The 19,551-nt window shown below is 43.6% G+C and overlaps 2 protein-coding genes across 2 annotated transcripts; both read left to right on the top strand.

The window, feature by feature from the left end:
- Positions 1-802: 802 nt before the first annotated feature.
- On the top strand, positions 803-2,717 carry LOC101764331. The gene is made up of 5 exons (XM_004965710.3): positions 803-1,098; positions 1,497-1,650; positions 1,833-2,008; positions 2,096-2,269; positions 2,346-2,717. The coding sequence occupies exons 1-5, from the start codon at positions 901-903 to the stop codon at positions 2,430-2,432; spliced, it is 789 nt and encodes a 262-aa protein (XP_004965767.1). The 5' UTR covers positions 803-900; the 3' UTR covers positions 2,433-2,717.
- On the top strand, positions 2,451-4,442 carry LOC101767602 (premnaspirodiene oxygenase). Its single transcript, XM_004967090.1, has 4 exons — positions 2,451-2,505; positions 2,600-2,607; positions 3,090-3,698; positions 3,801-4,442. The coding sequence occupies exons 1-4, from the start codon at positions 2,451-2,453 to the stop codon at positions 4,440-4,442; spliced, it is 1,314 nt and encodes a 437-aa protein (XP_004967147.1).
- Positions 4,443-19,551: the final 15,109 nt, after the last annotated feature.

The following is a 19,551-nucleotide window of genomic DNA, read 5'->3' as shown; positions in this document are numbered from 1 at the left end:
CAACCTTTGGCAATAGCTTGGCAGTGAGGGCTAGGGATGAAAACATGATAGGAAAATTCCTGGTGCTTCCTTTATAGCTTCTCTGCGCATTGGTGCTGATCTTCCCGATTTGAATTACCGGTTCCAGCCCGTTATCAACATGTTTCCAATCAAATAGTTTCATTTCTGACATCCTGTGTAACCGATTTCGCTTTCCCAACTAACATTCCTGCTCCTGTTCTTGTTCCCGAAAAAGTAACGAAAGTACTTAGAGTGTTTTCCCGACCGCTTTCATCCCTAACGAGGGTCCCTCGCTCCCTCCTTAGATGGAGCTACAACGGTACCAACAACCTACATGAAGAGCCTCTTGCACGGATAGAAGGGGACGGCTACTGGCAGGACAAGGAGTGGCAACGCAGGCGGTAGAATTCAGCATATAAAAAAATAAGACGCACGATATTTTTCAGGTGCCACAACCCCTCCATTTAGAGGAATTAGTGCTAATCATTAGGACGAAACAAAAATCATTAAGGAAAGAAAAAATTATTAAAGGACTGCTGAGCAAATTCTTTCGAATACTAGCCGTCTTTTGGGAAAGAGAAGAACCGCCGAAGATGTGCACGCGGATGAGTCCGATTTCCCTGTGCAAGTCCGAGCTGGGACCCGGTCTATATTGGGGACGGTCGCGATCGAGTCGGTGTCCCATCACACGGTAACCCGGCCGTGTCCTCCAAGGCTTCGCCTTCGCCCGACCCAACCGCCGCCGACCGATATATATATCCACGGTGCACGCCACGCGCGACCCAGAAACCCACCGCACAGTCCCGCCGCCTCTGCTCTCTTCTTACCTCTGCTCCAAGAATCCACCAAGCTCACGGCGAGCACCACGGCCGGAACCCTACCTCCCTTACCATCCTCCTCATGGGGCCGACCGTCGTGGCAACCCGGAAGCGCGGCACGGAGTTCCTCCTCGACGACCCCTTCGACCTGCCTCGCCTTGCAAAGCGCGGCGGCCGGTGCTCGATGTCGGCCGTCGCCGCCGACCTCGGCCTCAGCTTCCCGCTGGAGTTCGATCCGGTCACCGCGCTCCAGCTCATCTTCCCCGGCGCCGATCCGCAGGTACGTCAACGTACGTGGCATCGAGCAACGTTAATTTGGCTCGCGCTCTGCTTCTCTCGTGTTGGTGCTCTGGTTTGATACGTGGATTAGTCCTAATCAACCACGACGAACAGGCATAGAACACGTCGATAGTGCAGAGGGCAAGCGAGCGACAGTGACTTTGCGTGTGCTGCGATTATTGTGAATTTGTGAGATCCTTAATAGCTGATAAAACTTGACTGCAAAATTCGGATTTCAATCCATCCAACCAACATAAACCGGTCAAGCGTAGGTCCTGAGTTCTGACCAGTTGGTACCAATGAATATGTTCAGTCATGTTTGGTTTTATGTAACATGCAAATTGGTACTGATTAGGAACTGGGCACCTAATTAATGTCTTTTTTTCCTTGAATTTACAGATTCTTGAAGAACATTTACAAGCGTCAGGAAATGTTTTGGAAGCTGCAATTAGAGCATACAAAGATTACCTGGTAGATAGAAGCTCAGAATCTACTTCTTCCATAACATATGCTACATCCAACGACGGCGCAGACGATGGCGTCCTTTCTGAAGGTATGCAACATATGCATATGTTTCAATTTACCATGCAATCATTAGACTCGTCACAGTTAGGAAAATCAACAGTTCTCACTGATGCCAATTTCTTAGCTACATTTATTTCCATGCCAACAAAGTGTTATCTTAATCATTTAAATCAGTTAGCTTAAACCTTACCTCATGAATGCCTATTGCAGTTGATCTGCCAGTGGCAATTCCCACCAATGGCTCTGAATGGGCAGAGCTTATTGTCAAGGAGATGTCCTCTGCTTCAGATTTGGTTGACGCCAAGAATCGCTCCCTCAAGATACTCAAGCTGATGGAAAAATCTGCTGCTAGGGTTAGTCCAGATGAAAAGGGCAAAGTGCACAAGGTATTATCTAAAGTTAAATATTATGGCTTAATTCTGAAACTTGGTTCCATGCTTCCAGGCTCACCTGAATTAGTGTTGTGAATCCAGGAGCACAAGATAGTGAAGCAGATGCTGGGAGCCCTGCTTCACCAGAACGGTGTTCTGAAGCGGGCATTCCTCATACAGCACAATCGGCTCAAGGAGTATCAGGAGATGGTGCAGGAGCGGTCTCAATTCAACCAGATTATCGAGAAGTACCAGAAGCAAATAAAGGCATTAGAGGTAGGTTTTGTGAAATATTTGCTATGATAAATCTTAACTTTCATTCTCTACTAACAATCTCTTCTGTACTATCCAGGAGAAGAACTACGCCTTGTCATTTCATCTTCAGCAAGCGAACCAATGCAGCAACACCTACAGGCATCGCAATCCAGACATATTCTAACCTACATGTTGTTGGAGAATGGAGAATACTGCTGCAGAAATTTATGGGTCAAGCTTGGGCCTGATTCCAGAAGGTCCTGAAACTGAGAGGAAAAACTTATTCAGACCAAGAGAAAGATAATGAAATAAAAGACATGGTTCATGGTTTTTGGGATATGTGTTTTTCAGGATTCTGTGTAAATCGTCATAGTTGCTCTAGTTATATAAGTGAGCATAATCTGAGTGAGTAGAAAAATTCATGTACCATTTTGTTATAAATTCTAATACTGAATTGTGATTGTCTCCATCAAGCTCCCTATACTGAGAAAAGATGATCAAAATGTTTTTATTTAGGGATTTGAGGACGTGGCTAATTCTCTATACTTGCACACTCCTTGTAATCATCTTGCAGGGATCATCGCATAATAAACAATATGTATTTTCATTCGGCGTTGTTCTGTCATCTACTCCTCTCCATGGACTTCGACCATTCACTGCTTCTAGATCTGAACAAAAATCTCCATACTATAATTCGCTCGCCATCCATCTGATCGCCTAAAAAATGCCAGTCCACACCGCATTTCAACTCATAGAACATTTTATTTTGCCAACCACAGCACTGCACTTGATTTTTTTTTTCGTTTTTTCGTGAGAACTAGTGTACTAGTACTATTACTAGTTCGCGACGCGGCCCCGGACCGCCACGCTCCGGGAGCTCACCCGCGATGGGCTCGGCGTCGCGTTCGCGCCGCACGGCGAGCACTGGCGCCAGCTCCGCAAGCTCTGTGTCACCGAGCTGCTCAGCGCACGGCGGGTCAGATCTCTCCGCCGCGGGCGCGAGGCTGAGGCCGCCAACCTCGTCGCGTCCGTCGTCGCATCGCTGTCGTCGGCGCCGGCGCCGCCGAAGCCCGTGAACGTCAGCGCCCTCATCGCCACGTACGTCACGGACGCGATCGTGCGTGCCGTGGTGGGCGACCGGATCAGGGACCGGGATGCGTTCATGGAGAAGCTGGACGAGGGCGTCAAGGTGGCCGCCGGGTTCAGCCTCGCCGACGTGTTCCCGTCATCACGGCTCGCGCGCGCGTTCAGCGGGGCGGCGCGCCGCGCGCGGGCGCACCACCGCGAGATGACCCGGCTCATGGACGGCGTCATCGAAGAGCACAGGAAGAGGAGGGCGGCCGGCGCTGGCAACGACGAGGAAGACCTCCTCGACGTGCTCCTCAGGATCCAGAAGGACGGCGGCCTGCAGGTTCCCCTCGACATTGGCACCATACGCGCCGTGATCATAGTAAGCTCCCCAAGTCGCCACTTGACGAAACTATGTTCCATTGTGCTGTGTGTTCGACACTTGACGAAATTGACAAGATTGTATCTTTCGGATGCCGCGAAGGATCTTTTCGGTGCGGGGAGCGAGACGACGGCGACGACTCTGCAGTGGGCCATGGCAGAGCTGATGCGTCACCCGGCGGCGCTGCGCAAGGCGCAGGCCGAGGTGCGCCGCGTGCTCGCCGGGGAGCGACGCGTGTCGGAGGACGCGCTGCCGGAGCTGCGCTACCTGCAGCTCGTCCTGAAGGAGACGCTGCGCCTGCACGCCGCGGTGCCGCTGCTCCTCCCGAGGGAGTGCCAGGAGGAGACGCGCGGCGTCCTCGGCTACGACGTGCCCGGGGGCGCCATGGTGCTGGTCAACGCGTGGGCGATCGGCAGGGACGCCGCGAGCTGGGGCCCCGACGCCGAGGAGTTCCGGCCAGAGAGGTTCGAGGACGGCGGCGCCATGGCGGGGGTGGACTTCAGGGGCACGGACTTCGAATTCGTGCCGTTCGGCGCAGGCCGGAGGATCTGCCCGGGCATAGCGCTTGGACTAGCCGTCATGGAGCTCGGCCTCGCCAGCCTCCTCTTCCACTTCGACTGGGAGCTCCCCGGAGGCGCTGCGCCGGAGGAGCTGGACATGGCCGAGGGGCTTGGGATCACGGCGAGGAGGAAGAGCGATCTGTGGCTGCAGGCCACCGTGCGCGTGCCTGTTCCAAATGTGTAGATGTTTCCTAATATATCTACCGGGAAGATATATTAACTGGAACAGGCACGCGCACGGTAGATATATTAGGAAACATCTTTGTCTTTTGGAAACATCTACACATTTGGAAACAGGCACAAAAATTCTACCCCTTCCTCAGCTTTGTCTTTTTAACTGGAACAAAAATTTGTTTATATGGAACAAAAAATGCATTCAAGTGGAAAAATTGTATGCTTAAGTTATTAATTATATGTGCTTTTATGATTGTTTTTAACATTCTCACTAGGTTTATAAGGAGATGTTTACAAAGTTATTAGACATGGGGATGGACATGGTATATCCCTCCCAAAATTTCATCAGATTTGCTACTCCTCAAATGCTTGATTTTTAGCTAAGCTCTCAATCACCCAACCTTATACTAGAAATTGAATTGGGAATTGGAATTTGAGGTTAAGGTTTGGGGGTTCAGGGGTGGGGGATTTACCTGTGGCCTTTGGGTCTAGAGGGAGCTCCGGGGAGGCTCGTTGGCCGGCAGTGAAGGTGGGAGAGATGGCGGTGAAGCGGAGGCAGCGTGGGCGCCACCGGAGCCGGGCAGTAGGGGATCCCCGGTGGGCGGCGGATGCAGCGGGGGAGTATGGGCCAAGCGGATTAGTGTTGGGCGGCAGAGGTGGCCGAGGCCGCCGGAGCCGAGCGGGAGGTGGTGGCGGCGGGGGAGTCGCGCGAGGAAGACGTCGGGAGGAAGACGATGGGAGAAATAGAAAGAATAGAGAAGGAAAGAAAGGATGGATGTGGACCCTTGGATGTAGATCTAATGGTTTTAAGAAGTGATTGAGAGAAAAGGAAATCTCAAACGTTTGGCAAGGAGACATACCCAAATTTCATTTCCACACCCAACATAACTAAAAATATAAAGGAAATGAGACCATTTTCACGTGAACACCTATGAAAATGTCATTTTTTTCACATGTCGTTTCTTATGGGAATTTTCCATAAATCTCGAAAGAAAATTTATTCTATTGCCATTAGCAGCAACTTTTCATGGGATAGTACGGAGGGTTCATGCTAGGTCAGTGGTCCTAGGTTCAAGTCCTACTGTCCTAGAGATCGCATGCGTGCGTATTTTGCACGAAAAACTGCATGCTCTGCAGGTGTTTGAATTCTTTTTCTTTTTTATTTTTTTGCGTGCTACATTACCACAAGCAGTCCGCTTATGGAACCGTCTGTGATGACCATTTTATTTTTTTGATGGAATATTTTTTCGCTCCATAGAACATTCTTTTCTTCTGGCTCGAACACTTTTATTCTAGCTTGAGCATATTTTCCTCCTTGCTCGAATATTTTTTCTCATGGATATAACACTGATTTTGTGGTGGTAGAGGCTCACTCATCATGATCACCGCTGCTAAGCACCGGGAAGGCAGGTTAACGGCAGTGATTTTAGTAGAACAGAAACATCCATAGTTTAAGTTGTCTGACATGGGCTGAGGACCTCACATGGGCTGGCGTGTGGGTGTGTTTGGCGCTGAGGGAAATGGTGGATGGATGATGATGGCTTTTCTGGCCTGTGTGGTTAACTAAATGAAACGGTGCATATAAATACTTGCTTAATGGCATCATTTATGTAAAAATAGTTTTTGAAAATTTATGGGCCTAGTGAAAATGAATTTGCAGTAATTTTACATTTTCTCACCCAATACTTACCTTAAATTAATACCCTGACTCTTTTCTTGAACTTAATTATCTATGAGAGTGCGTTATGGTTGCGGCAACATGACCACCATATTACAGCAACATTTAGCCAATTCAAAGCATTCATGGTTTAATATCAGATGAGGTCCTGATGGAAGAGTCAGATTAGTACTAAAATATACTAAAAGCTAATTAAACTCGAATTGGATACATTTGCCTCGAATGTACTAAAGAACAGGTCCTAGACTCGATCAAAGTGACACTATCATTTGGAGCGGAACATATCATTTTCAGGCAAACAACTTCGAAAAGCTAGGGGGTGTTTGGCCCCAGAAATACGGTGATGCATCACCTTTTCACTCTTCATATTTCTATTTGTCACCACCTCATGCCTAGCGACGGAGTCATCCAACTAAAATTGATGGAATCAACCGAATGCTCCATATAAAATGCATGAGGTGATTCTTCAAATCAAATAACCCATGCTTTGTCATGAGTGTCCCAGCTCACCTACGTTTTGGTCCAGATAATGGAATTGTTAGATATATGGGCTTGGCCCATATAAATGATCATTCTGAATAAATCTCAAAGACTCATTAGCGTAAAGAGGGGTACACCATCTATTAGTCCCATATTGCTAATAGATGAGGGTGTTGGAGCTTTTCCTCCCTATATATATGGACCACCTCCCTCATGGAAAAGACGCAATATAGACTACTATACGGGAAGGCCCCCAGGTTAGGGTATCCCTAAGGTGGTTTGTACTAGTTAGGTTTTTGCCTCTTCTCGCTGTTGCGCCGCCACCGTAATCTACTCCATCCCGAGTGTCGGCGTGCACCGACAAACGGTAGAGCAGGTCTCCGGAACCTCTCGCTCTTGTGATCCTGCACCGGGAGAGGGCGAATAAGGTTTTTGGGAAGCGTTCAGCGTGACTGCTCAAGGTCTTCACCACGGCTCGTCTTCCGTCCAAGTCCGGTGTTGCGGCGGCTCGTCGTCTTCAGCGTCGTCTACTGCGCTCCATCCGCAACACCGTGGTCGTTCCGTCGGCCACCGCTTCCCATCACGGCTGCACCCACAAAGTATGTACACCGTGATCTGATCTGTTACTTCAGCATGTTTTATGAGAACATGATGTTGTGCTTGCTGTTACCTAGTATGTTAGAGATTTGCATGCTAGGTTTTATTCTTGCTATAAGAAATATAGTTCGAAATTTAATCATACAATTGCCTAATTTTCCAACAATCCAAAAACCTTATTATAGGCAATCTGTTGATTCTGGTATGGCTGGTTTTGCTGAGTCACTGAGGCCAAAAAAATTTACCGGTGTGAACTTTAAGAGATGGAAATCTAAGGTTCTCCTATGGTTTAATGCTATGAACATCTGGGACACGAGGCTTGGCAAACCTGAAGGCGAACTTACTGTTGAAGCGCAGAAAAAGTTCGATAATGCCAACAACCTTTTTGTGGGATGTATCATCAGCAACATATCTAACCGTCGTCGATGTCTACATAGACATGACAGATGCGAAGGTGTTGTGGGATGCTCTGGTTGCAAGGTATGATGCAGCAGATGAAGGTAGTGAACTATACCTCATGGAGAGTTTCCATGACTACAGGATGGTGAACAACCGTTCTGTGGTGGAACAGGCTCATGAGGTGCAGTGCATTGTGAAGGATCTTGAGCTCCTCAAGTGTCAATTACCTGACAAGTTTGTGGTTGGTTGCATAATCGCAAAGTTGCCTTCTTCATGGAGGAACTTCGCCACTTCTCTGAAACATAGGAGACAGGAGATATCAGTTGAAAATCTGATAGCGTCTCTTGATGTTGAGGAGAAAGCTCGGAAGAAGGATACTGTTGAGATAGGAGACCAAGGTCAGTCTAGCGTCAACATGGTCCAAAAATTCCCACGTGGCAAGAACAAAGGGAAGAACAAAGTCGTCAAGACTACTACCTTCAAGAAGAAGAAAAATAAGGCTGAGATGAGTTGCTTTACTTGTGGTGAGCTTGGACACTTCTCTAAGGATTGTCCAGAGCGTGCAGACCGCAAGGGCAAAAAGGAAAATGGGCTCAAGGATGTCAACATGGTGACCATAGGCAACACTGGAGATGGGTACGGTAATTTACCTACTGTTCTTTCAGTTTTTCATTCCACTAGTTGGTGGCTTGATACGGGTGCCAATGTTCATGTGTGTGCTGACATCTCCATGTTTTCTTCTTACTAGGTCGCCCGGGGTTCCTCCGTGCTGATGGGGAATGGGTCACATGCTGTTGTTGATGGTGTTGGTACGGTAGATCTAAAGTTTACTTCGGGAAAGATCGTGCGGCTAAGGAACGTGCAGCATGTCCCTACTATCAACAAGAATTTAGTGAGCGGGTCGGTTCTATGCAAGGATGGGTTTAAGGTAGTGCTAGAGTCCAATAAATTAGTCATGTCTAAACATGGACAATTCATTGGTAAAGGCTATGAGTGCGGAGGCTTGTTCCGCTTTTCCCTTGCAGATTTCTGTAATAAATCAGTGAACCATATTTGTGGCAACGTAAGTGATGGTGCAAGTACTTGGCATTCACGTTTGTGTCATATAAATTTTGGTTTAATTTCTTGGATATCCAGCATGTGTTTAATTCCAAACTTCACCATTGCCAAAGGTTCCAAGTGCCAGAGTTATGTGCAATCAAAACAACCTCGAAAGCCTCACAAGGTGGCTGAGGAGACACACTCGGCACCTCTAGAACTCATACATTCTGATTTGTACGAGATGAATGGTGTGTTGACAAAAGGTGGAAAGAGATATTTCATAACTTTGATTGATGATGCGACTAGATTTTGCTACATTTATTTGTTGCAAACTAAGGATGAAGCATTAGACTACTTTAAAATTTATAAGGCTGAGGTTGAGAACCAACTTGAGAGAAAAATCAAGCGTCTAAGGTCTAATCGTGGTGGTGAGTATTTTCCAAAAGTTTTTGATGAATTCTATGAGGAACATGGCATTATTCATGAGAGGACGCCTCCCTATTCGCCCGAGTCCAACGGGGTTGCTGAGAGGAAAAACCGCACACTGACTGACTTGGTTAATTCCATGTTAGATACTGCTGGTTTATCTAAGGCATGGTGGGGGGAGGCTCTATTGACTTCATGTCATGTCTTGAATAGAGTTCCGAACAAGAACAAAGATCAAACTCCATATAAAATGTGGATCGGGAGAAAACCATCACTTTCTTATTTGCGTACTTGGGGGTGTTTGGCAAAAGTCAATATACCTATTCCGAAGAAACGCAAGTTAGGACCCAAGATAGTGGATTGTGTCTTTCTAGAATATGCATAGAGGAGCATTGCTTATAGATGTTTAGTAGTTAAATCTGAGGTCCCTGATATGCATGTTGATACTATTATGGAATCTCATGATGCAACATTTTTTGAGAATATCTTTCCTCTTAAAGATATGAATAGCAACTCTAGACTTTCTGCTGAAATAACTCCTGCACCTGTTGAGTCTTCTGAACAACCAAATGAGTTTGAGCATGAGGACATCCTAGAGAAGGATGACAGTGAAGCTCCTAAAAGGAGCAAGAGAAAAAGGGTTGCAAAATCCTTTGGTGATGATTTCACTGTGTACCTTGTGGATGATACTCCCACGTCCATTGCTGAGGCATATGCATCTCCAGATGCAGACGATTGGAAAGCAGCTGTCCAAAGTGAGATGGATTCGATTCTTTCTAATGGAACGTGGGAGCTTACTGAACGACCCTATGGTTGCAAACCAGTGGGATGTAAATGGGTGTTTAAGAAGAAGCTTAGGCCTGATGGTACTATTGAAAAGTACAAGGCTAGGCTTGTGGCCAAAGGTTACACACAAAAGGAAGGTGAAGACTTCTTTGATACATATTCACCTGTTGCTAGACTGACCTCTATTCGAGCACTACTCTCTCTAGCTGCCTCGTATAGTCTTATCATCCACCAGATGGATGTAAAGATAGCTTTCCTAAATGGAGAGTTGGAAGAGGAGATCTATATGGATCAGCTTGAGGGGTTTGCAGTGAAGGGTCAAGAAAGCAAGGTGTGTAAGTTGTTGAAATCGTTGTATGGCCTGAAACAAGCACCTAAACAATGGCATGATAAGTTTGACAGAACTTTAACTTCTGCGGGCTTTGTCGTTAATGAGGCTGATAGATGCGTGTACTATTGCCATGGTGGGGGTGAAGGAGTTATACTGTGCTTGTATGTGGATGACATACTGATCTTTGGCACAAATATTGATGTGATCAATGAGGTCAAGTCTTTTCTATCACTGAATTTTGATATGAAAGATCTGGGAGAAGCTGATGTTATTCTGAACATCAAGCTGATTAAGGATGAGAATGGGATTACTCTTTCGCAGTCTCATTATGTTGAGAAGGTCTTGAACCGTTTTGGTTACATAGGCAGTAAGTCTTCTCCAACACCTTATGATCCCAGCATGATACTCAAAAAGAACTAGAAAACGGCGAAAGACCAACTGAGATACTCTCAAATAATCTGTTCACTCATGTACTTAGCTAGTGCAACGAGACCCGATATATCCTTTGTTGTGAGCAAATTGAGCAGGTTCATGTCAAACCCAGGCATTGATCATTGGCATGCACTTGAAAGAGTTATGCGCTACTTGGTGGGTACAATGAGCTATGGGATTCACTATTCTGGGCACCCTGCTACGCTTGAGGGATATAGTGATTCGAACTGGTTATCAGACGCTGATGAACTATATGCCACGAGTGGGTATGTGTTTACCCTTGGAGGTGGTGCGATATCATGGAGGTCTTGTAAACATACCATTTTAACGAAGTCAACCATGGAAGCAGAGCTTACTGCTTTGGAAACAGCCACTGTTGAGGCAGAGTGGCTGCGTGAAGTCTTGATGGACTTGCTTGTGGTTGATAAACCAGTGCCGGCAATCCTTATCAACTGTGACAATCAAACGGTGATAGTCAAAGTGAACAGTGCTAATGATAATGCGAAGTCATCAAGACATATCAAGAGACGGTTGAAGTCTGTCAGGAAACTGAGAAACTCCGGAGTAATAAGTGTGACTTATATTCAAACAGATAGAAACATGGCAAATCCCTTTACAAAAGGGCTATCACGGAATGTGATAGAAGGTGCATCGAGGGAGATGGGTATGAGACCCATTTGAGTTGCCGTAGTAGTAACCCAACCTATGTGATCGGAGATCCCGTGAATTAGGATCTGGGAAGAACAAGCTATCGGTTGACTGAGGAGAGTAATTTTTTAAACCCTCTCTATGTGAAGATGCAATACTCTCAAATGCTGAGGCAGATATGCTGCAAGGCATGTGTGCTGTAAGGCAGGATGGCAATATGCCTTAATGTGTTTCTGTTGGCTTGGTTAAGCGAAGATGCTGTCCTACAGAGCATTCTTGAAAGAACACACCTATATGAGCTCGACTGTAAAACGTCGCAGTTTATGAGATTTGGGTGATCTCTAGTAAGCTCATGAAGAGACCAGGGAGTATGACGTATATGCTCCACCCACGGGGTAGGCTACTGGCAGCCAGGTACTAGTTCCGATTTTGAGTGAAACTTGTCCGCACAAAACTTGCAATTCAAGGCTTAGTCCATTGTTCAAGTTGTGGATGAATGTATCTTGAAGCTCTAGGCGAGAGTTCAACTTAACAGTCCTTGCTGAAATACTGGTATATCAAACAGTAGTGAGAAATGTGCAAAACACCTAAATGGGTATTTGAGATCTGGTGGGGGATTGTTAGATATATGGGCTTGGCCCATATAAATGATAATTCTGAATAAATCTCAAAGGTCCATTAGCGTAAAGAGGGGGTACACAATCTATTAGTCCCATATTACTAATAGATGAGGTATATATATCGACCACCTCCCTCATGGAAAAGACGCAATATAGACTACTATATGGGAAGGCCCTCAGGTTAGGGTATCCCTAAGGTGGTCTATACTAGTTAGGTTTTTGTCTCTTCTCGCTGTTGCGCCGCCACCGTAATCTACTCCATCCCGAGTGTCGGCGTGCACCGACGAACGGGAGAGTAGGTCTCCGGAACCTCTCGCTCTTGTGATCCTGCACCGGGAGAGGGCGAATAAGGTTTTTGGGAAGCGTTCAACGCTCAAGGTTTTCACCACGGCTCGTCTTCCGTCCAAGTCCGGCGTTGCGGCGGCTCGTCATCTTCAGCATCGTCTACTGCGCTCCATCCGCAATACCGTCGTCGTTCCGTCGGCACCGCTCCCCATCACGGCTGCACCCGCAAAGTACGTACGCCGTGATGTGATCTGTTACTTCAGCATGTTTAATGAGAACATGATGTTGTGCTTGCTGTTACCTAGTATGTTAGAGATTTGCATGCTAGATTTTATTCTTGCTATAAGAAATATAGTTCGGAATTTAATCAAAAATTGCCTAATTTTCCAACAGGAATGAATGTGTTCCTATTGAAATCCAATTGGATTGTCATATGTGTTTTGACGAAGCTAGCCCTTACGTATGCATGGGCAAAGACAGTCACCAGTACAGAAACGGTCTTTAGTTCTGGTAGGTACGTAAACCCCCTCTAAATGTGAAACTGAACCAGGGCTACATATTCCAACAATTATGCACTTTATCATAAGCCATTGACATTTGAAACGTTGTTAAATCAGGTAATAAATTGTTGATGTTCTTCAGAAATGTCTAAACTAGGTTGGAAAATTTTGTTCCCCACCTTTTGTAAATAATGTTGATTGGGTATTGAAGTTGTTACCATATAAAGCCACCATATATTTATTAAACACATGAATAAGAATTTTTCGTTGTTCTAAAGGAGATAATTTTAAATGTTTTTATTCATACAAAGAATAGAGAAAGATAGAGAAAACTCTTAGATTTTTAATTATTGTGGTTTTCTTAATAGATTTGCAAATAAAAGAGAAAGATATTTGCATCATGGACCATTATCTTGGCAATACAAAACAATAGAGATGGCTCTCTTAGGTGCTTTCTTATTGTTCCAGCTTAAGTATGCACAGTCCAGGTTTATATTTGACTCAATGGAGGAAAGTACATAAATAATATACAATAATATGAAAGGTTGCAAAGTTATTGTTTGTCACATGTGTCCATATTCAAGGTGTGAGTGCTTGTGTATGAGCATCCACGTCTGTATTTTGTTTCTCAAGAAGGTATGATTATCTCACCCTAGTCCATTAAGCCATGCTCATGAATGGACTAATAATTTGAAGAGGCATAAGTATTTGAAAGAAATATAAGAAGTATCGAAGTTAGTGGATTTATAGCTGATCATGTCAAAATTGTTTATCTTAATTTGATTTGCTATCTCTTGCATTTGTTCATTTTCTGACATAATGTCTACACATAGATACTCTATATTATCTTGTTGCGATAGACTCCGATCCAATAACTGATTACTTTGTATGATTCTTCATCCAATTCATAGCTTTCCTCGCGTTGCACCTCCATGTATCTTCAACATGTGTTTGGTTGAAAAATATTAGTTTGAGCTATATTAGCTATTGTTGGCATGTTGCAGCCCATTTTTTGGCCTTCCAATTGAGATTGGCACCAATGGTGGCAGCTAATCGGAGAACTTTAGAAAAGAGGTAGTGACTGGCAGGTGGCATGAAAGTCCCGGTTATATATGAGGAAGGTGGTAGGGCTGGCTGGTGGCCCAGTGTCAAATTTGCATGACACATTTTTGGAAATTGATTTCAATACATGACAAGTCTACATGAAATACTCAAAAGGTACATATTTTATATTCTTGAGTTGGATTAATTCCATAGAATTTATACTTGCGGTGTCATCTAGATTTAGGGTATGATGCAATGCACGGCCATTTGACTAATGTACATCAAAATCTATCTGTGATTGACAGACGTCATCAAATCATTATTGTACATATCTCATTTGATTTGGTCAATAGTTCCAAGTCATAGTTGTGGTGGTATTAACAATTAATAACCATCCAGGCTTTATCTGTGTTTCACATTCTTCCCTCTGAGAGCAACTCCAAAGGCTTTATATGTGTTTCACATTCTTCCCTCTGAGAGCAACTCCAAAAGCTCCCTTAAAATTGCCCCAAAACCTTATTCAGGGGAAAAATAAAACTATTTACCTCCAACAACTCCCCAATCCTTCCCGTAAAAATGCGCGGACGCCAAAAACACCTCCGTCACCTCGCATATATGCGCGAGTCCGGTCCTTCCCCAATCTCCCGAACTGCTCGTCCTCGAAATTTCTAGCACGCACTTCATCGAATCGACCACCGCCGGCCGAACCGACGCGCCGCTGCCACCAGCGTGGATGTCCGGTGTCGGGGACGCCATTTGCGGCCGCACCGGTTGCGACATGCCAGGCCAGCTCCACACGCGCGGCAAGGACGGGGAAGGCAGTGGCACGCCGTTGCGTGTGCTCGAGAGGCACCACTACGAGGCAACGCGCGGGGCCTGGGAGAGGAGCTGCACCTGGTTCTTGGCTTGAAGGAGCTCGGGTGGTGGCGTGGTGCTGTGCTGTTCGGAAGAAGCAAGAAAGGAGCAGTTCAGGGCCTGCGGCCATGGTGTGGATATTGAGCTGTTACTCTGCCGATTGGTGAGGAAAAGGAGATTGCTTGCTTGGATTTGATCGGTGGAAGAAGAATGGACAAGCTTCAGTTGCCATGCTTTGTCGATTGGAAAACAGAGGGAGAGATCGAGCGGAGAGAAGGGAGCAGCTCAGAGAAGAGAGAGAGAGAGAGATCAAGTGGAGAGCTCCGGCGGAGCAACAATGGCTGAACCACACGGTGGAGAAGATAATGGGCCTAATTATGATGACGTGGCATGTTTTGAAATATTGAGAGCTAGTTATTAGTGATCTGATGTGGGTTGATATATTTTAAGGGAAAATTTTTTTGGAAGAGCTCCAATATATAGTTTTAGGGAAGAACTTTTTGAGGTAGTTGCTCTGAATAAATTAGTATTGCTTCGTGCTGTAACATGTCATGCTTGACAGGAAATTTTTGTAGTGCTATTTTTTAAAGTATACCACCATGCTTTGCTCAACACAGATGTTAACCTTTACTGGCCATAGTGTCGATCGATCCATGCGTTGCAACTGATCTTAAATAAGAGAGAGTGTTACGTTGCACACTACAAGTTGATTCGTTAATCATAAAAATGTAATTGGCTTTAATAAATGTGGCTATTTCAAACCAGCATATGGTAATATACATCATCCTACCACATCCATCTACACACAAAGACAAGGCCACAGAAGATTATAACCTATCACTACCGTCATCACCACCGACTCAAATGTTTTAACTAGTTGGAAGCACGGAACATACATCCATTTTTCTAACATGCACAAATAGAAAGGTAACACTAGAGTGCAAACACAAATATAATTTTTAATTTATACTTAACATTATATGAATGATGAAACTAACATTATTGTGATCATGACCATGAAACTAAAACTATATGAAAGTACTATAGAATTATGAACCAAGTGATACTAAATTTGTATGTTATAAACTATAAATTCCTAAGCAAATTGTCGGTCAAGATTAAGATGTTTGAAGCATGAGTTGTGTGTGTGCCTTAAAAACATTAACATCAGACTGGGTGTCCGACTCACATCCAACGTAACAGACCAACACGCAATGTTCTGGTCACTAGTGATGGGTTTTCCGGTCATGGATCGGAGGCTGGATTTTTTCCAATCACAGTTGCATAGGACATGATTATTTTAGATGTCACATTAGCATTGAATAATAGCTCATGAAACAACAACAAAAAAGAACAATGAAAGGCAAGCTTGTAGGATTAGATCACGTAAAAGTCAAAACAGATGAATGTGATCATGCATCTCTCCCTGCAGCAATCCTGGGATTTGTCTCAAGCTCCACTAACGTATCCATTGGATTTACGTAATGTTTAATAAAACTTTACTGGATTGATTTGCAAGGAAATATTGAGGCATCCGCAATGTACCACAGTTTTATGCACTATTATTTTGTTCATGGTTTGAACAAGACACAATCACAAAAAAAAATATACACAAGTGTAGTTTTGAAATTTTCTGATTTGACATGACCATGATCACTACCACAGAATCAGTCATTTTTATAGATAAAACCACAGAATCAGTCATGACAGAGGGTATAAACTAACATCACACAAATGGCCACGAGTCGCATCTGTTGCGTCTGTGATATGATATGCAGCCATATCATAGTGGGGGAAAACTAACATCTATATATAATCTACGGTCATCACAGACAGAGGTAGCATCAATCAGAAAGACATTTTCATTTTGCCAGTGGTACAACCTGCTCATTAATATTGTACATGAAGAATATAAGATCATCTTAAACCAAAATGAAGGAAAGGGAACCTAGCAGAATCTGTTGTATCAGTATTCAGTGGAGGGCTGAGGATGGAGATGGGTTCGGCACTGAGGGAATCAGTCGCGACGTCATTATATTGGAGAGGCTTATTAGGAGTAATTTAATTAGTCATACTTAGTGATTGGGAGGCTAGTACTTGATAGAATGTTGTAAAAAGTAATAGTTGATTCTATTATTGGTTATGGGATATACTTAAAAAAATAATAGGGGAGTTGCGTCAGTAACATTCCAACAAGCAATCTCACTTGTTATCCTAAACAAGAAAACAGAAACACTGGTATATGGATTATTGTTCTACTAGAAATGAAGGGAAGACTTATAGTTCTGTGAATAAAATACAGCATCATAAGAAAAATGGCATAATTACCCTTGACGCAACAAGAAGAGAGGAAACGGGACAATACACAACAGCTAATCAATAAAGCTCTAAGTAGTGAACAACAAGAACGTGATCCAGTGCTGCTGTTATACCTAGAAAATGGAATAAAATAAGGTCACAAAATGCATGCTTATTATCTCAGTTTGAAACATTCCCAGCTCAAAGGCGATGACTAGTAGATCCGGGGTACCTAGAAAGCGAACAAATGTTCCCATGGTATGATTGTTGACTAAACCGCCCTTTCTCTGATTCCCCTTGCTGACTTTGAACGAACTCATGCTTAAATGAGAACAAGCGATTTGCGACTTTGGTCCATGAATTATAAGGTCATGAACAACCGATTATGCGGAACCTGCCACCTAGGCTTATTATTTAGTTGTGTATTCATTTATTTTTATTTATTTCCAATTGTAGAGGGGTGGCTTTATACAAACTTTCGTGGGCCACAGCTCTCAATCAAGTCACCTCGTTGGATTTCCACCAAACATAGCGTCGTCACTCGTGGTGCCACTAAAAAAAGTGCGGTATTTCCTAGTGGTTTTTTCCGACAACATATTTAATTTTTTTTTTACCAAAGTTGAATGCAATGCAACTATGCAAAGTGCATGCGTGTGTGTAAGTTTGAGAAGAGGGAGAGAGTGGTGGCAAGAGTTAATTAGGATCCGAAGAGAGAGATGAACGGTGGTGAAAGGAAGCTAAGGAGAGAATAATGGGGGTTAGGGTTTGGGCGAGAGTCCTCAACCGGCTCCGACTATCAACATATGTCACTGCTGGAGAAAGCGCCTTCAGCATCGGGTCCAAACCCCCCTTAGTACCGATTTTGCAACCAGTATTGCTAAGTCAGTACTAAAGGGGTCCTTTAGTATCGGTTCAAATAAACGGTACTAAAGGAGGTCCTTTAGTACCGGTTGGGGACACCAACCGGTACTAAATTGGCTGCCACGTCGCGCGTGGCCAAGGCCAATTTAGTACCGGTTGGTCTCCCCAACCGGTACTAAATTCTTTTTTCTTTTCTGTTTCTTTATTCTATATTAGTATCTTGTATTTGTTTCCTTTACGTCTACTACTCTAATAGGCTAATATATATAAAGTTGTATTTTATTTATAATATTACATTTGAGATAATATTATACATAGACATATTATGCATACATATATATGGATAATATTACATTGCATCAAATTTCCAAGTTCAACATTTTGGATCAACTATTCTGAACCCAAGTCCAGACGGTGATGCAGATTTGATCCATCATTAGGGAACTCTCCCGCTGAATTTACTATCTTTTCCAGAAGAAATCCACTGAGTTATTCTTGAATTGCCCTGATTTTTTCCGTCTCGAGGAGTTCTTCCTTCATGTGCATAATCTATGTCATTAGCAAAGGTTATTATATTAGATCAATGGGTCTACACAATTAGAACTAATTTATTGTTAAGAAATTTGTATACATACTCTGAATTCATGGTCAGTTATACGCTTGGAATGTACCAAGCCATGGATGACTCACATACGTAGTATCCGCATAAATTATTCCCCAGATTCTGTCTCAAACACTATATATATGGCAAAATAAGTTATGAAGTATTTGTTGTGTTCAAGGAAGTGACATGAGATGTGCAAATTCAATACATACCGGGAATTCAGAGTGGATATGAAGTTGCTCCTTGAATTCACCTGAGTGATGTTGACAGAAGCGAGCCCATGCTCTGTTAAGCATGTTTATGAGGTCAGTGTATTGATTTCTTGATCTCCTCAGAGAGTCCAGGATATAGACCATGCTTCGATCAACCAGGATAACAAGGAGTATCTAGTGGAAGCTGCTGTACATATATGCATAGTGAAAAGCTATTTAGTCTTATTTTTAACTGCTAGTTCGAAAAATAAAAGAGATGGGAAACACGCTCACTTGAAGTTGTACAACAGAAATATATACTTCTTGTTGTCCAAGAAATTATATATATTCTTCAAGTCGTACGGCAGGAGGTTCCTGACCTCTCCTGCCTGACCCGCCGCAACAGTATCTTCATGACATCTTTCCAAATAACGAAGCATTGCTCTCTCCCATGTGCTCAGTTTCTTCGGCTTATCATGAGGGCCAACTATGGTTTTCCCCTTGCCATGAGAGGAACGACGATCGCCCCCACCATCGCCACTACCTCCAGCAGCAGTAGCCATCTCTATGTACCATAATTTATTTAGCTCATATTTGCAAATGACTAAAGTATGAATAAATTGTATTTTTTCCCACAATTTGCTTAGCTCAAACATAACATATAAATGAAAAATTTCTCCATCGTAGCTTATTCTAAAAATGACTAATTACATACCTCTATTTCATCTTATTATCTCTATGCACCACAATTTATCTCGCTCATATTTGCAAATGACTAAAATATGAACAAATTATATCTTTTTCCATAATTTATTTAGCTCATATTTGCAAAGGACTAAACTATGAAATTATTCCTCTAACCTCATATCAATTTTTTTGACTAATACAAAACATAGCATCCAAAAAATTGTAGCTTATTCTAAAAATCACAAATATGAGTTCTAAATAACACACGCATATAAATGAAAAATTTCTCCATTATACCTTAGTCTAAAAATCACAAATTACTCAAGCTCTAAAGCATAAAACTTAGTATACTAACC

The sequence above is a fragment of the Setaria italica genome, chromosome IV (assembly GCF_000263155.2).
Source record: "Setaria italica strain Yugu1 chromosome IV, Setaria_italica_v2.0, whole genome shotgun sequence".
In the NCBI taxonomy this organism is placed as follows: Eukaryota; Viridiplantae; Streptophyta; class Magnoliopsida; order Poales; family Poaceae; genus Setaria; species Setaria italica.
Note: the sequence above shows the minus strand (reverse complement) of the source record. Positions and strands in the feature narration are given on the sequence as shown.